The sequence below is a fragment of the Vombatus ursinus genome, unplaced genomic scaffold (genome assembly GCF_900497805.2).
Source record: "Vombatus ursinus unplaced genomic scaffold, bare-nosed wombat genome assembly UNPS02014812.1, whole genome shotgun sequence".
Classification (NCBI taxonomy): Eukaryota; Metazoa; Chordata; class Mammalia; order Diprotodontia; family Vombatidae; genus Vombatus; species Vombatus ursinus.
The window spans coordinates 35,711,747-35,728,838 of NW_020954590.1; the positions used below are offsets into that span (position 1 = coordinate 35,711,747).

The 17,092-nt window shown below is 38.2% G+C and overlaps 1 protein-coding gene across 1 annotated transcript in view; it reads left to right on the plus strand.

Moving 5' to 3' along the window:
- The window catches only part of LOC114054194 (protein spire homolog 1-like), a 137,079-nt gene that overhangs the window by 104,274 nt on the left and 15,713 nt on the right, over positions 1–17,092 (plus strand). Inside the window, exons 8-9 of the mRNA XM_027877358.1 lie at positions 13,426–13,516; positions 16,948–17,090. Coding sequence (XP_027733159.1) covers positions 13,426–13,516; positions 16,948–17,090 — 234 coding nt within the window. The remainder of the gene's footprint in view (positions 1–13,425; positions 13,517–16,947; positions 17,091–17,092) is intronic.

Here is a 17,092-nt window from a genome sequence, read left to right on the forward strand (position 1 = left end):
AGTCGCTTGCAAATCACTTCTCTCTCCCAAAAACTTAAACCTAACCTTAATAAAACATTTATTTATTTTGCTTTAAGGCAGAAAAGTTAACCTATAATCCATTTAACTTTTTAAACTCCATCCTGGAGTGGAATGCTGTCCAACCTTGTAGAACCTTTTCTTAAACCTAATGAGCAAATTTGCATCAGAAAACTATTATAAGGACACCTCCTCTCCTATGGAAATGTTTTTAGTGACCCTCTTGACTTTCTCTTTTGAAGCAAAACTCTCCACGCACATGTACCATCTAACCCACCCACCTATCCCCAGAATAGCACTTTCTCTATTTCTTTTGTTTTTTAAATTTTATTTTATTTTCAACTGGTTAACATTTTATTTCTCTCCCTACCCACCCCACCCCCTTAATGGAAAAAAGTTTTAGACTGTGTTATAACAAATATGCTTCGTGGAACAAAACAAAGTGTCCCACATTGGTCATGTCCACAAATAGATATTTCATTCTGCACTTTGATAAGAGGCTCACTGTTCATCCTCTGGAATTGTGATTGGTTATTGCATTGATCAAAGTGCTTAAGTTTTTCAGAGTTGTTTGATTTTATAATGTTATTGTTATTGCACAAGTTATTTTTCTCATTTTGATCACTTCACTCTGCATCAGCCATATAAATCTTTCCAGGTTTCTCTGAAACAATCCTTTTCATTGCTTTTATCTAGTTCTCTTACTCCCTCTGACCCTTCCCAACCCACTTCTTTTGAGAGACTATAGTGATTAGTGTTTCTTCACAAGCTTCTTACACTAGACACTCCATCGCTCAACTCTGGGCTTGTCCCCCAACCCTGGAATTTCTCTCCCACCTCAGCTGCTTCTCCTGCTGTCCCTGATTTTTTTCCAGTTCCAACCAAAATCTCACCTTCTATACAAGAAGTTTTTCTGAGTCTCCCTTAATGCCATCACCTTCCTTCTGAAATTATCTCCAGTATAGTCTGTGTATCTCGTTTGTATGTAGTTGTTTGCATATTGTCTTCTCTATTAAATTGTGAGCTCCTTGAGAACAGGGACTGTATTTTGCCTTTTTTTTTTCTATATCCCCTGTGCTTAGAAAGATAAGCACTCCAGAGCCCTGTCCTGATCCCTCTTGTCTCTCTACACATTTTCATTTGGTGAACTCATCACCTCCCATGGGTTTCATTATCTTTATGTAGAAGACTGTCCCAATCTATGTGTTCAAACCTCATCCCTCTCCTGAGTTTCACCAAATACCTTTGAGAAATTTTGAACTGAATATTCCAGAAACATCTCAAACTCAACATATTCAAATCAGAACTCATTAACTTTCTCCTGAAACCAACCCCTCTTCAAAATTTCCTCATTTCTGTTGAGAGCAGCCCTTTCCTCCTGGCACTTGGGTTCATGTCCTGAGTGTCATCCTTGACTCCTCACTTACCTAACCTTACATATCCCATCATTTATCAAGTTTTGCTGTTTCAGTTTCCACAATATCCCTTAGCTGCCTTTCCTGAAAGACATACCATCTCCCATTGCTTGTCACTGACTCCATTCCTAGAATGCTCTCCTTCCTCACTTCCACCTCTCAGGATCATCTTTAAGATCCATCTCAAGCTCTGCCTTTTGCATGAGGCCCTTCCTGGTTCCCCCAACTGTTAAAGCCTTTCCCTGACCATGTTTACTTTATATTTGCTTTATGTGTGTCCTATACACATATATGCATGTTGTCACTCCCCCACCCCATTAGAATTTAATCTTCTTGAGGGCAGAGACTGTCTAGTTTTGTCTTTGTGTCCTCTGTCAATCAGGAAGCATTTATTAAGTGTGTGCTATGTGCCAGGCAGTGTGCTAAGCCCTAAGGATACAAAGAAAGGCAAAAGATCATCTCTGCTCTCAAGAAATTCACAGTAATGGAGAAGATAACATGCCAATTATTTCATTTCCCACCTGGTTGCACTACTTTGGGCTTCTTCAACATGTGCTGGATACTTTCCCTTGCTCCTGTCCCCCAGTTTTCAGTTTCCTTTTGTTTATTGTCTTCCTCCATTACATTGTAAGTTCCACGAGGGTAAGGGCTCTCTTTCTTTTTTATATGTTTATCCTCAGCTCTTAGCACAGTGCCTGGCACATAAATAGGCATTTAATAAATATTTATTGACTGACTGAGATTCATACAGGAGAAACTGAAGAGTGCCCAAAATCTGGAGGAGCATCTTGTGTGAGGAACAGCAAAGAGGCCAGTGTCACTGAATGAAGAGTAGGGGTGAGGAAATGGATAAAAAGACTGGAAAGGCAGGAGGAGGGTGGGTTGTGAAGAACTTTGGAATTGTTTGCAAAACAGAAGATGGTGAAAATGTCAGAGTAGAGAAGATGGCATATATGAAACATGTTATGAAGGTGGAAACAATAGGATTTGACCTCTGCTTGGATGGGGTGGGTGATGGTAAGAAAGTGAGAAGTTGAGGATAATACCTGGGTTGCCAACCTAAGAGGAAGATGGTGCCCTCAACAGTAATAGGGAAGTTTGGAAGGGGGGAAAAGTATTTTGGGGGTGTGTGTGGAGGTGGTGGAGGAATAGATGAATTCAGGTTTAGATATGTTGAGTTCAATATATCTCTGGGACACCCAGTTTGAGATGTCTAATATGCAGTTGGAAATGTGATTCTGGAGGTCAGCAGAGAGCATAGAATTGGACAAATAAATCTGAGAATCATCAGCAAAGAGATGATAGTTGAATCCATGGGAGCTGATGAGATCACTAAGTGAAATAGTATAAAGTGAGAATAGAAGAAGGCCCAGGACAGAGCCCTTGTGGGATATTAGTGGTTAGTAGACATGATCTGGATGAAGATCCAACAAAAGTGACTGGAAAGGAGCAACCAGATAGTTAGGAGGAGAACCAGGATAGTGTAGTGCCCAGGAAACCTGGACAGAAGAGAATACCAAGAGGAGGGTAATCAACACTGTCAAAGGCTGCACAAAATCAAAAAGGATGCGGATTGAGGAAAGGACATTAGATTAACTCTGGGGAGAACAATTTCACTTAAATGATGAGGTCGGAAGCCAGATTGTAGAGAGTTAAAAACAGAATGAAAGGAAGTGAAGACAGTAATTATAAACAACCTTCTCAAGGGGTTTAGCCGCAAAGGGAGAAATGATAAGAGATGATAGCTAGTGGGAGTGTATGGATAAAGTGAGAGGTTTTTGAAGATGGAGGAGACATGGGCATATTTGTAGATGTTAGGGAAGCAGCCAGTAGACAGGAATAATTAAAGATAAGTGAGAGCAAAGATGACAGAGGAGATGGTCCTCTCTGCTTGAGGAGACCAGATGGAATAGGATTACTTGTGCATGTGAAGGGGTTTGCCTTAGGAAAGAGAAGTGCCACCTCTTCATGTGACACGGGAGTAAAGGAGGAGAAAGTGGCAGAAGGCATCTGGTGGTATGAGATGAGGAAAAGGGGAGAGAAGAGAGCTCTTGGAGATTGGCCTCTGTTTTGTTTTGTTTTGTTTTGTTTTTTCAGTAAAATACAAGGCAGGGTTCTCAGCCAAGAAAGTGGGAGGACAGGAAGCCCTGGAAGGTTTAAAGAGGGATGAAAAGCTTTGGGAAAGGGCCTGTGGTGAGTGGGATAGTAAGTTGATTAGGGAGGTTTAAAAAGGATTGCCTTGCCATAATGAGGGCCCAGTTAAAATCATATCACACAGATTTGTAGTGGATCTACTCCACATGGGTTTATGATTTTTTTCCTGTTTTATGCTGCAGTGTGTGTAGGCACAAAGGCAGCAGATGGTAGGAATATTCCAAGGCTGAGGCTTGGCAGGACAAGATCACGAAAACAATAAGGGATCAAGGAACTTGATGAGAAGACAATGGAGAGTTGAATTGGTTCAGAATGGGGGGAGGGGAGAATAGTGTGGCTAGTGCAGGAGTGATGATCTGTGAAAGAACTGAGGGGTAGAGGTCGTGGTGAGGATGAAGGCCCAGTAGAGCCAGAAGTGGAATGACAACACATAGTGATCAGGTAAGGGAATTTCAGAGTTCATGCACATGAAAGTGGTTCATTTGTGGGTAATGACAAGATGAAAGGTATGACTATCTTTTTGTGGGGCTGAGGTTTGGTGTTGTAGTACTCCCGAGGACTTGTGAAGTTAGGGTATTTAAGGGATTATCAGTATTTATGTTGGAGTCCCTTGGTATGAGGGCAGGAGCTGGGGAGCAGAAAAAGACTATGAATTCATTGAGGAAAGAAGGGAAATATCCTGAGGGTGGCCCAAGAGGCTGTGTCATCAAGAGGGAGCCAGGTCTCAGTGAGACCCAGAAGACGAAAGAGTGGGAAATGAAAAGATTTAAGATGAAAAAAGGTTGGTTACCTACTGAATGTGTATTCTAGAGAGCATAGTGGAAAGGGTAGATGATGTTAGAGGTGTTGGTTTGGGGGGGACTGGGAACAAGAGGTGGAGAGTAGGGGAAGATTTTAATGTTAATGATGCCTAGGGGTTCATAATCACAGCTTGGGCAGGGTGTAGGGAGTAGGGGGTGGAATACATTAATCACTGAGCAGTGAATTGAGATAGATTTCCATGGTTCATAGTTACTTGGCCTCAAGGTGTAGTCCTCTCAGGGCCTTTAGGCAATTCAGGGACTAGTGCAGAGAGCTGAAGAAGTGCTGTTACTCCCCTTCTCCCAAGGCAGAAGACCAGGCTGGAGACTTGTTGGAATGGCCTTCTCCTCCTTCCGAAAGAGAGAAGTCTGGTGCTGTGTTGCATGGAACATAGTATTTCTCCTCTTCCATTTTCCTCTTGCAGCTCAGTTCAGTTTCAACCTCACACCACAAGAAGCCCCTCCCAGAATAAGCCGATCACTTCTAGTCTCATCACGGTTGCTGCTAAATCAGCTTTGTTCACCTCCCCACCTCCCTCAGCGTCCACTCCCCTCTGATTGGAGAGCTAGATGATAGAGCACTAACCTCCCCAAAGCTTTCCTTTAAAGATGGCAAGACCTGGACTTTACAGCTCACTCCACTGCTCAGGCTGAGTACTTCTGCTGTCCCTCTCTTCCTATTTCCTTTTATGTATTATCTTCCCCTATTAGATTGTAAGTTCCTTGAGGGCAGGAGCTGTCTTTCTTTTTCTTATTTGTATCCCCAGCACTTGCACTGTGCCTGGCACATAGTAGAGGCATAATAAATGTTTATTGAGTTGAATTAAAATTCATTGAGAGGCAAGAGACCAGGTAAGAGACCTTACTTCGCAATGCAGGAGACTAGTGCAAGTGTGGGATGGATGGAATATCATTTCTCCTCTTCCCAATGGAAGCTGGAGATCAGGCAGATTACCTAGCACAGACTCTGGCACATAGGCATATTATACATGTTTGTTGATTAATTGATTGAATTTATATCAAGTCTGCCATCTCTGAATTTATCTGTTAAGATCTCTGAAAATCTAATAGAATTGTCTTTTTATCTTTGTTTTTTCTATTATAACATTGTTAACTGCAAACTGAAACATGCAAATCTATAATTTGTTGTTATCTTTAAACAAAACTCTTACTTTTGCCCAGGTTCCATTGACTTTAAACCTCCAATGTCCATCGTTGGTCCATGAATTTGTCAGAATTCTTAAGTCTTTTCAGAGGTCTAAAGGTTATTATACTTGAGCTCTCCTTTCTGATCAGGAAGAAGTATAGTTCTTGGGTATTCCTCCTGAAGACTATGGGCAAAGCAACCTCTTCTTTCTTCCTAGCCATTTTAGCATGTTATAAAATCTTCTCATGAGGGCCATCTGGCCTGCTGACTTATTTTCCAGGCTTCTTTTTGAAGAGGAAATCTACTTCCACATGCTTTATAATTCTCTTCAGTTATAAATTTACATGTTTGTAACTATAGCTGAAAAGGTGACCAATGATCCCTGTTTTAGAATTATAGATTTAGAGCTGAAAGGGGACCTTACAGACCACCTAGTTCAAAATCATTTTAAAAAAGGAAACTGAGTCTCAACTTTTGTTATTTTCCTAGGGCACAAAGGTAGCAATTAGCAGAGACAGGATTTGAACCCAGGTCCTCTGAATCCAAATACAGCGCTCCTTCTACCTCTGATTACAAATATGAACACTTCCTAATTCATAGTTGTAAGCATGCCTTAAACTTTCTGCTATTTGCAATGCCTTTAGCAATGACCAAGATGATTTTATTCATCTCTTCCCTATCTCCTGCTGCTGCAAGCTTAACAGATATGAACAGCTCATGTTTTGCAGCTGTTGATCTCACCATTTATTAACTCAGACTATTTCAGTGTACCATTCAAGTATTTTTTATCTGCCAGATTTTTCTCTTTGCCTCATCCTAGTTTAAAAACTTTGATGTTCTGGTATCCTACCTTCTATTACTAACTTGCACCTTGCTCAGTTGAACTAAATTAAAAGCATGGCTTTGATGTCTGTAGGTTGACTATACCAAAACCTCATCATTAACTGCTGTACTACATTATTAACTATGTCCTGTGAAGTTTATGATATTAGGATGTGTAGGCTGAGATGCTTAAATTTTAAAAATCAACTCTTAATTTTTTCATTTAATTTTAGGCATATTTCTAATATAGCCACATAATGTAGTTATTCTTTTAGATTAGTGGTCATTAATTTCAAATGAAAAAGTAAAATCTCTGAAAATAGTTTTAATTAATAACAGAAATAGCTATATTGGTAAATATAACTTTTCCTATCCTTTATTGAGTCATTAGTCCATTTACAAGGCTTTTGTCTGGCTTTCCAATTTTCTGCCTCTTAAGATGTAGAAATAAGATATATTATTTTATATGACCACATTGATAAAATGAAACAAAAAACTGTGGTTACCTTCTTTGGAATTTCTGGATAAGATCTTTTCTAAAGTATATACTAAAGGCATTACATATGCTGAGTCGGGACACAGAGGCTCAACAGAAATTCATTAATTTATTCACTGCCAGATCCTATATCTTCTTAACGTGGGCTGAATGATACAAATTGTAACTTATCCTTGCCTACTCCCTCTTTGAGACTTTTGTCCACTTCTTACAAATCTTTCACAGGGACGTTCGTTGTCTTAGTGCCATCCTTGAGATTGCTTGGCATTGTTTGAATGCCAGTGGAACATAATATATCTGTCATTTAGCAGAATCTTAGATCAACCTCACTGGGCATCAGCAGGAGAAGGCCCATTCCTTCACATACTCTATATACCAGTAGTATCAACCTTTTTGGTATTGCCTGCATGTGCTTTTACATGTCCCTTAGTGCCAAAAATGTGCTTCTTCTCACCTCTGCCTTATAGAAACCTAAGATTTCTTCAAAACTCAGCTCAAGTGCTACCTTCCACCAGAAATCTGTTCTGATCCTTTTAGTTTCTAGTGCTTTCCACAAAAATTACTTTTTTTATATTTCTTATGTGCGTACATGTTTTCCTCCAGTAGAATGTAAACTCCTTATGGTCAGGCACTACTTGCTTTTTGTCTTTGTATCCCCAACATCTAGCACATAGTGTTTGATGTGTAGTAGGTACTCAATAAATAAATACTTGTCACATTAAAAGAATTACTGAATCAAATGTTTTTTTTAAATAACCAACAAATAATTTGTAGATTGGGATTTCATAGTCCCTATACCTTCAGTCAGGTTGTATGATTATGAAGATGTGGTCTTTTGTAGAATATTATTTGTACCTTTCTCAAAGTTGCAATGAGGATGCCCTCTTTGCATATGTAGATTATTATCATAAAAATTTTATTGAGTTTAGAAAGTAGGGGATATGGGCCAGTAATTATTATTAACTTTCTTAATTTACTTTTTTTTAGTAATAGTAGATCTAATTTTTTAAAAATCTTTTGGTAATATCCCCTCTTGCCAATATTTGAGGATAGATCCCCTTCAAAGAAAGTCATATATAAAAAATATTTATAACAACACTTATGTGTCAGCAAGAACTAAAGTCAAAATGAGTTGCCCATTGTCAACCAGATGGAAACGGCTCTAACCTGTGGGTGGCCGGAGCTGAACAGAGCAGGCTAAAGACAGGACAGTCAGGAATCAAACAGAAATTTAATTTCAAAGTGAGGGAAACAGCTTGCAAGAAAGGACACATGTGCCAGAGCCCTGCCCCTAGTGGGGGCGGGGTGCTTTAGTGTAAAAAGATTGAAATATTTATACCAATGGCTGTACAGTGAGCTGTAATCCTGAAAATGAAGGGTAACAGCAACAATGTGACAAGTTTGATTCATAGCAGGGTTTCATGACCAGAAACAATTCTGGGATTTTGCTGTGGCTGAGATCATCCCAAGAGTGAGCGCAAAGGATTGTTGTTATGCCAAGCTCAGGGCACAGCTTGCTTGCAGGGCCTTCAAAAAGCTTAAAAAAACAGGGTGTCTCCTAATATCTTGACACCGTCAAGATATGGTGGGGGAAGGCATCTGAATGATATGAGATAAAGAAGAAAGGAGACAAAGGAACTCTTGGCAAATACTCTCATTTTTTTTCATTGAAATATGAGGCAAGGTTGACAGGGCGGGGAAACAGGATTCTGTGGGAGGTTTGAGTATGAATGAAAAGCTTTGGAAAAGGTGCCATCGTGAGTGGAATAGTGAGTTGATTAGAGAAGTGTAAAAGGATTGATTTGCTACTGTGAAGGTATAGTTCAGATTATGTAACACAGATTTGTAGTGAGCAGGGCTTCATGATTTTTCCCAGCTTCATTCAACATCAAATAAGTGCAAGTAGTCTTAAGACTGAGACTTGGCAGGACAGGACCAGTGATAGGATAAGGAGGCAGAGGATACAAGAGAAGAGATTATACAGTTGGACTCATCAATTCAAAAGAAGAGTATAGCCAATTCAGGAATGATGACCTGAGAAAGAACTGGAGGATAGAGAGATTGGAGTTTATGATAAGGATGAAGACTAGATTTAGAGTTACAAGCCAGAGCGCAAGGTGGAATAACAACAGAGTGATCAGATAAAGGAATTTCAGAGATCCATGAGCATGAAAGTGGATCATCCTGTTTTCTAGTTCTGCTTGCTTTGTGTTTCAGTTTGTAGACATCATTCTAAGTTTCTTTGAATTCTTCAGATTTGTCGTTTCTTACAGAATAGTAATATTCCATTATATTCACGTTCTACAATTTGATCAGCCTTACCTCAGTAGATAGAAACCTACTTTCCCTCCAGTTTTTTGCTAATACAAAAAATGCCATTAAAATATTTTCTCTCACTCTCTTTGACCTGGCTGAAGAGATACATGCATGCACACACGCATATATGTATATATCCACATGTGTATATATGTATGCATATATGTATATGTTAATATGTATGTATAGGTACACACATATATGTATATATGTGTGTATACATATGCATGCCTAGTAGTAGTATTTCTAGATCAAACAATATGTACAGTTTAGTTTCTTTTCCAGTTTAATTTCAAATTTTTTGGAGCAATTGAACTAATTTAGTTTTACCAACAGTGTGTTGTATTACCCCACCTCTCATTTCTGTCACTAGCCTCTCAGAATAGCAGCTGTCCCAGCGAATCTTTATATGGAGAAGCAGAGAATAACAAGTCTTGACTCGACAAAGTCTACAGGATTCAACATGGAGTATGACTCTGAGGGCATCAGTCTTGATCTGACTTCTCACTGTCTTCTCTGAATGCTTTGTGAACAATCTCTGATGACTCTGAGTTCCATGACTTTAGGCTGCAGTAATCCTGGGAAGGTGTCTCATCTACATGGTTATCCTGAGGCAGGACTGGATTCCAATGCAGGGTTTCACCTGCATAATTAAACCCTTGGGAACTCATGAAGTCATTAAGTGAGAGTGTAGGGAAAGAAAAAAAGAGCAACCAGTGCAGGGCCTTGGGAGACACCCACTATTAGAAGCCATGATATGGATGATAAGCCAGCATGGAGACTGAAATGGAATGATCAGATAGGTAGGAGGACCAGGATGGAGTAGATTGCTTCATCTGTTCTCTCTTGAGACAGTTCATGCTGGACAGGTAAACTGCATCTGGTGCTGAGGTCTCATCTTGGGAGCTGTATTTCCTGTTCCTTTATATAGCTTTATATCAGCTATCTTGGGGTCCACTGATTTCATTGGCATCTCTGGCTTTTTCATACTGACAAATTAGGGAGAGGGGATAAGGGAGAGAGATTTTTCCCTGATAGGGTATTGTGTCCTGAGTCTTCCATTACTATCCAAATGATAATTGAGGGAAAATGTTCCAAATTACCTAGCAAAGATCGGTTTCTCCCAGTCTCCGTCCTCATGTTTAGCTCAACCCCTTAATTAGGGGCCAAATAGGCTTCTTCAACATCTTCACTGTCAATGGGAAGTACTATATAAGTCAACAAGCATTTAGAATTTTGTGATGATATAATTTATACAAAATTAATCTCCTTTATTTTTTTCATGTACTATCTTTACATTCACTTTGGCAGAATTTGAAAATCCCTTTCAAATTGTGTCTAGGTTCTGAACCATGAAGGAAGCTATGCTGCTGGTGCAATTCTTTAAAACTCCCACTTTGCCTTTTTCAAAAGGGCCTGAGGGAGGGCCATATAATTTTAGATCTAGAAGAGTTCAATCCCTTATTTTAGAAATAAGAAAACTGAGACTTGTAGAGGGAAAGTGATTTCCCCAAGGTTACAAAGCTAGTTAAGGGCAGATCTCACACTAGAACACATGTCTGCTGACTCCAGGGAAGTGGCTTTTCACCCCCTTTACTACCATGCTTCCTTTCTTCTTTAAAGGTTTTTCAGAACAACAAACATTTATGTAACCTGCTTTATAGATAAGAATAGTTAATAAACTTCTCTACCTTTTTTTTAATAGGGTTGCTGCAGTGGAAAAATGTAAAATAGAAATAGCTTTTCTTCAGAATTCAAAAGAACAAATCATCTATCTATCCCCACCCCACTCCACCCCTTCTGCCTCTGCCCTCTTATCTTTTTGCTAGTAATAGCTAGGAAGATAACTGTTAAATATTCATGATAAGGATGAAAGCAAACTGAAAAAGCATTTACTTTAAATATTTTATATATATATGTATATGTGTGTGTGTGCATGTGTGTGTGCATGTGTGTGTATATATGTATATATACACACATGATATATACACACATGCACACACACATACACACAAACATATATAAGTGTTTTAAAGGTATTTTAAAGTTGGTGAAAAATGGAGGCAAATTTGTAAAAGCGTTTAGGACATGTTAACACATTCACCCTACTAACCACTTCACTAATGGTCTATTTCAGGTATTTTCAGTTTTATTCAATTAAGGGCAAATTTTTAGTCTGACCAGCAGTCTTGAAGCTGCCCTAGAAGCTCGATTAAAGCTTTGCCTAAATCCTGAACCTGGAATGAAATTTTCTATTCAAACCTAGGGATAAAACCAAATTTAAGTTAATTGTGCCTATGCCTAAAACTTGCCTATTTGAGCCATATGTCCATAAACAAAATTCCACTGCCCAGCTAGTGGCAATACACCTTCATTGGAGACTAAGGACCTGAGAGGAAATAGATTTTTAAATGTAGAACTTCAAAGTTGATATATGCCAAAAGAATGTTCAGCAGAAAAAGAGTGTGTTTCATATCCATTTATAAACTAAGGGGAAAAAAGAGATAGTTTGCCCTTAGCATCAATAAATTAAACAATTTTTAACGTCACAGTTGAACATCTTAGGGATTATTTTGTTGGGGAAGGGAGATAGGAAAGGAAGAGGCAGCATGGATGGTAGAAAGGATACTGGATCTGCAGCCAGAGAAAGTAATTTTATGTCCTAGCTCCTCTCCAATGTGACATTGGGCAAATCATGTAATCTCTATGGACTTTGTTTTTCCTTATTTGTGAGATATGGCTGTTGGTTTAGTAGACTGAAGTTGCAGGAATAACATCTACCCCCATACAAACTAGGCTAGCTTTTCCTCAAAAGGTATTGAAACCATTATTGAGACTTAATTGGTCTGGGAGACTGGGGCTGGAACCATAAATGTACCTTTCTGGTGACCTAAGGACAAAAGCCAGCCTGGAAAGAGTCAGCTCCTTCTTAGGTTTGACACATGTGTCAAACCTGATGTGTGCTGACTAGCCTGCCATCATAGCTAACGAGAAGCAGGGAAGCTGTTCCCAACTGCTTGTATCTTTGTTGTATCTTTGATAAATTTCTTTTTTCATGCAATACCTAGATAAACTTCCTTTTGTTAACAGTTGAATGGATTATGGGTATCTCATTACGTTCTGCTCCCAAACCTGCACCACCAGACCAGCCCAAGTCAGGTCTGACCTACAACAATTTATAAGGTGCCTTCCAGCCTGATATTTGTTACCCTGACTCTATGAGGTGAGGCTTGGCAGATCATGTACAGTCATTCTTTGAAAATAATTTCAACTATACCCCCACTCAGCATGTTCTTAATGATTGTCCATACCCAGAAGGGGCATTATTCTAATGCTACTGGCTAGCTCCTCCTCTTTGAAATTCGTGTGACCTACACTGTATCTGGGATAAAGATTTCACTTGTGTTGCTTGATTTGTTAAACATAGTTTAAAGAGTGTGGAAGGTCACTGCTCAAGCCTTCTTTGTTTGAATTTCATGGTTTACACAGCCTCTTTTTTTCTTCCTGTTCTTTGACTAGATTCTTTGTACTAGAGCTTGTTTGAATCTAATGATTTCAAATTCTAGTAGATTTTAGGTAAGGCTAGTTTATAGTAAACAGCTAATTCTCAAAGACACATTAGCTAGAAATTAGTCATTAAAACCTATATCACTTCCATTTATCTCACTTTTCAAGTAAAGATGTGTGCAAAAACTTTTTTTTATTAAGTTAAGGAAAGCTACTGATATCTTATTAGTGTAAGAGATAGAACAATCGACAAGCTTCATAGTACAATTAATGGTGCATTCAGTTTTTCCAACTAAGTTGGGATTTGCTTCTTGGTTTATGATATACTGAAGCAGCTGCCTTTCAGCTTTTTGTACTAGACTCATAAGGCAGTCTGGCTTGGTCGGTAGAAGAATGGATTAGGGATCAGGAACACCTAGGTTCCAGTCAGGTATTTGACAGTAGTTGAGCGAGCATAAGCAATCATTTAGTGTCTCTAAGCTTCAGATCACCCTCTAAGACTACAAATTATAGACAGTTTGTGATCTTTATCAGTGGAGGGAATTCCCACAGTGACAAAATCACAAATCTTTGACATATTGATGTACTGTACTAAACTAAAGTTTTGAATTCTTTGCCGATTTTACTTTTTTTTTTGGTCATGGTTGCTGAGATAATGAAGATATTTTATGCTGAAGTTTGTCATGATTTAATAGTAGGAGAAAATGGCCCAGTTACAATTGTTACTTTTCCCTCCATAACTTATTCTAGGAGGAAACAATGCACAAGTCAGCAAGTAGTAGCAGCATATCTCCCTCCTTTCTGGAAGACCCCATACTAGAGGCTATGCCAAGCAAGAAGAGTAAGTATTAGTGTTCCAGTAAAATATTTTACATCACCATCATCATCATCACCATCATCATCATCATCATTGCTGGAACTTATATTATGCTTTAAGGTTTGCAAGTGCTTTGCATATGTTATCTCATTTAATGCTCATAGCAATCCTGTGAGGTAAGGGCTGTTATTATCCCCATTTTCAGATGAGGAAACTGAAGCAGACAGTGGTTAAATTAGTTGCCCAGAGTCACACAACTAAGTATCTGAAGACAGATTTGACCTTAGATCTTCCTCACTCAGAGTCCAAGACCCTATCTACTATGACACTGGCTTGTCTTGAATAAATTGGAACAACTACGTAATAAATTGTATTTAATGCTTCATCAGGATATCTCAAAATATCCTATGGCCATTTGGAGGTGTCAAGAAATGCCATTGAAATTTTACCAGTCAGGATTACATGATTATTCTTTTGTAAGGCTGCTAAGAAAGTCATCAGGTGGAGCTGATATTAGACCTCAAGTCTCTTAGTTACTAATCCTATGTCCTCTTGGGCTTACATTTGGCAGCTCGGTGGTACAGTGGATTTGGCACCAGGCCTGGAGACAGGAAGACCTAAGCTGAAATTCATCGTTCCAAATCCAAATTACTAATGGTGTGCCCCTGGACAAATCACTTGAACTCTGTTTGCTTTAGTTTTCTCACCTGTAAAATGGGGATACTAATAGCACCTATCTCCCAGGGTTGTTGTGAGGATCATGTGAGATAATAATTATAAAGTGTTTAACACAGTATTTGGCAAATAATAGGCACTATATAAATGTTCGCCAGTATTATTATTGTTGTTGTAGTTGTTATGTTGGCTGGTTTCACTTAAAGTAAATTATTTATCTTATTTTTCATCCTGTTACGTATTTTCATTTCTGACAAATCAAGCAGATCTGTATTAGCAGATAAATCTTCACAACTAGTTATTAGGAAGACTCTTGCATGTAGATTGGAGTTGGTTACATATCTTTGTCTGATCTGAAGCCTAACAACTTACTACACACACACACACACACACATGCTCAGAGAAACCAAATGTGTTCTCCTAATTATTCTAGCATGCAAGAAGTTATGAAAGAACTAAATTTCCTGAAGTGATTTTAAACACTTCACGGTGACTTCCATGTGTCTCTATAATTATTTTTTGTATATACTCACATTTCCTGTTCCATATTTTGAACAGTAATTCAGTTTTTCTATTTCCTGAATGTTTCAATGTGGTACTTACATAGTGTTTAGGAAAATTGGAACTTTACTATTTCAGTGGATCTCTGATTTCATTCATATGAATACTCTCTTCAAGTGCGCAGATCATAACTCATCTACACTTTGTCATGCAGAATGACAACTGTTCATGTCCTACCATGAATCCTTTGCAAGGGTTCAACCCAATGGTCCAGGGCCTGCCTCTGTATCTCTTGATTTTGCCAGGATACCACTGGATCATGAAGACTGTGCATCAGTTAACCACTCATTCTCACTATACAGGATGTCCAGAAAATCTTACTGTATTTTAAATGACTAATACCAAAAAAAAGAAGCTTTCACAAACTTAGAATTCCACTAAGACTTTTTGCACTTTGTGTAACTGACAGCCTCCTTCTCCAATCGTGTATCTCTTTATTGACAATCACTTTTCTGCCCAGGTCTTTCCTGAAGATAGGTTGTAGTTTATTCACATCCACCATTTCCTTCTGGATTTCCCTGGTCTATAATGGAAAGGTACATACTTTTTTTTTTTTAATCCTTTCGATATTGACTTTTTCTTTATCATTGCTCTCCAAGGGGAAGTAGAGAGAATTGATAAAGAAAAAGAAAATCTCGATGGGATTTACAAATACATGTAACATTTCATTTGATTTTCATTATGACCCCATTGGGGGGCCAGGGGCAGAAGATGAAGTTTATTTTGATTAGTTTTATTATTACATAGCAAAAACATAATGTGAATTTCCATTAACATTGCTCTAAATGTTTTAGGGGTGTGTGTGTGTGGGTGTGGGTGTGGGTGTGTGTGGGTGTGTGTAATTTTCCATTTAACTTAAATAGGCCATAACACTATTAGTCAGCGTTTATATAACACCTTAAGGTTTATAAATCATTTTACATACATCATCTCATTAGGTCCTCAAACAACTCTTTGAGGTAGAAGCTATTTTTTCCCCATTTTATAGGTGAGAAAAACAAGGCTAAGAGAGTTTTAAGTGATTTGCCTAGGGTCACAGATCTAGTAAGACAGGATTTAAACTCAGGACTTCTTGACTTAGTTCAACACACCATTCATTGCACTACCTAGCTGCCTCTCATAAGAAATGGAAGCATTTTTTATTATTTTTAGTTGGTTTTTGACAATTAAATTCTAAAGGGAAAGAGTCAAATCAGATAATAAATACTCTAATTGAAAAACCTTTAAACCTATGCTCTTTTTTGTTTTCTTCTTGTGGTTCCTTTGATGAAATAATCCAATCAGTGAATCAACATATTTGGCTTTGTTTTGATTTTTACTTTTTTTCGTTAAATCAGTCCTGCAAGTTTTACTTTGCAGAGAGTGGAAAGAAGTATTAAATAAAAATTAAATATTATTTCTAGGTTCTTTTGTTTTCAAAAAATTATAAATTATATTGACTCTGAAACACTTTTTAAAAATTCCTTTAAGTTAAATTTTATTAGAGGTCCAGACTTGGAGTCATGAGACCATTGTTCATATACAAGCCCAGATAATTACTCTGGGTGAGTCATTTCACCACTCTGAGTCTGCTTTCTCTGATTCGTATAAAATAATTATGAAGATTACAAACTGTCTCTATAAAGATTACTTTGTAGTTTCTATTTCCAAGCCTGGTTTTAGGTGGGTGGGGAGGAACTTCATAAACCTTAAATGACTGTATGAACATGAGCTGGTATCAAAACTCTTGTCAAAGAGAACTGTGATTCAGTCATCAGAATGTAAGGATAAGAGTCTAGAATTCCAAATCCATTATTCTGTGCTTCAGTTTCTTCACTTCAAAGTAGAGACACTAATTTCCAGTGCCTATCTATTAATAATTAGGTATTTGTAATGAAGTAGCTATATCATTGTTATAATTTATTTTGACATTTAAACTTAGAATGGTTTTTCTATCATGAACTATCATGTACCTTTCTTGAAAGTTTTCCTTTATATTTGTAATGTCTGCATCAATTTCATCTATGCAAGATTTTGTGTTCTCATATTCTCCAAAAATCCCAAATAAGGAGGACTTCTTATGTGCCTCTCTATTAGACACCTTATATTTAAATACAATACTAATCACTGGCAGCGTAAGGAACACTTCTGTTAGAAAACAACCAAAGCAAAATGTTTTGGGGGGTCAGGGAGGAATCCTTGGTGGTAAGAAAGCTAACTTATTTTGGTTAAATTTTTAGTGCCTCCAAAATTCTTGCCCATATCATCAACACCCCAGCCAGAGAGACGGCAGCCACCCCAAAGACGACATTCCATTGAAAAGGAAACCCCCACCAACGTTAGACAGTTCCTGCCACCATCCCGACAAAGCTCCAGATCACTTGT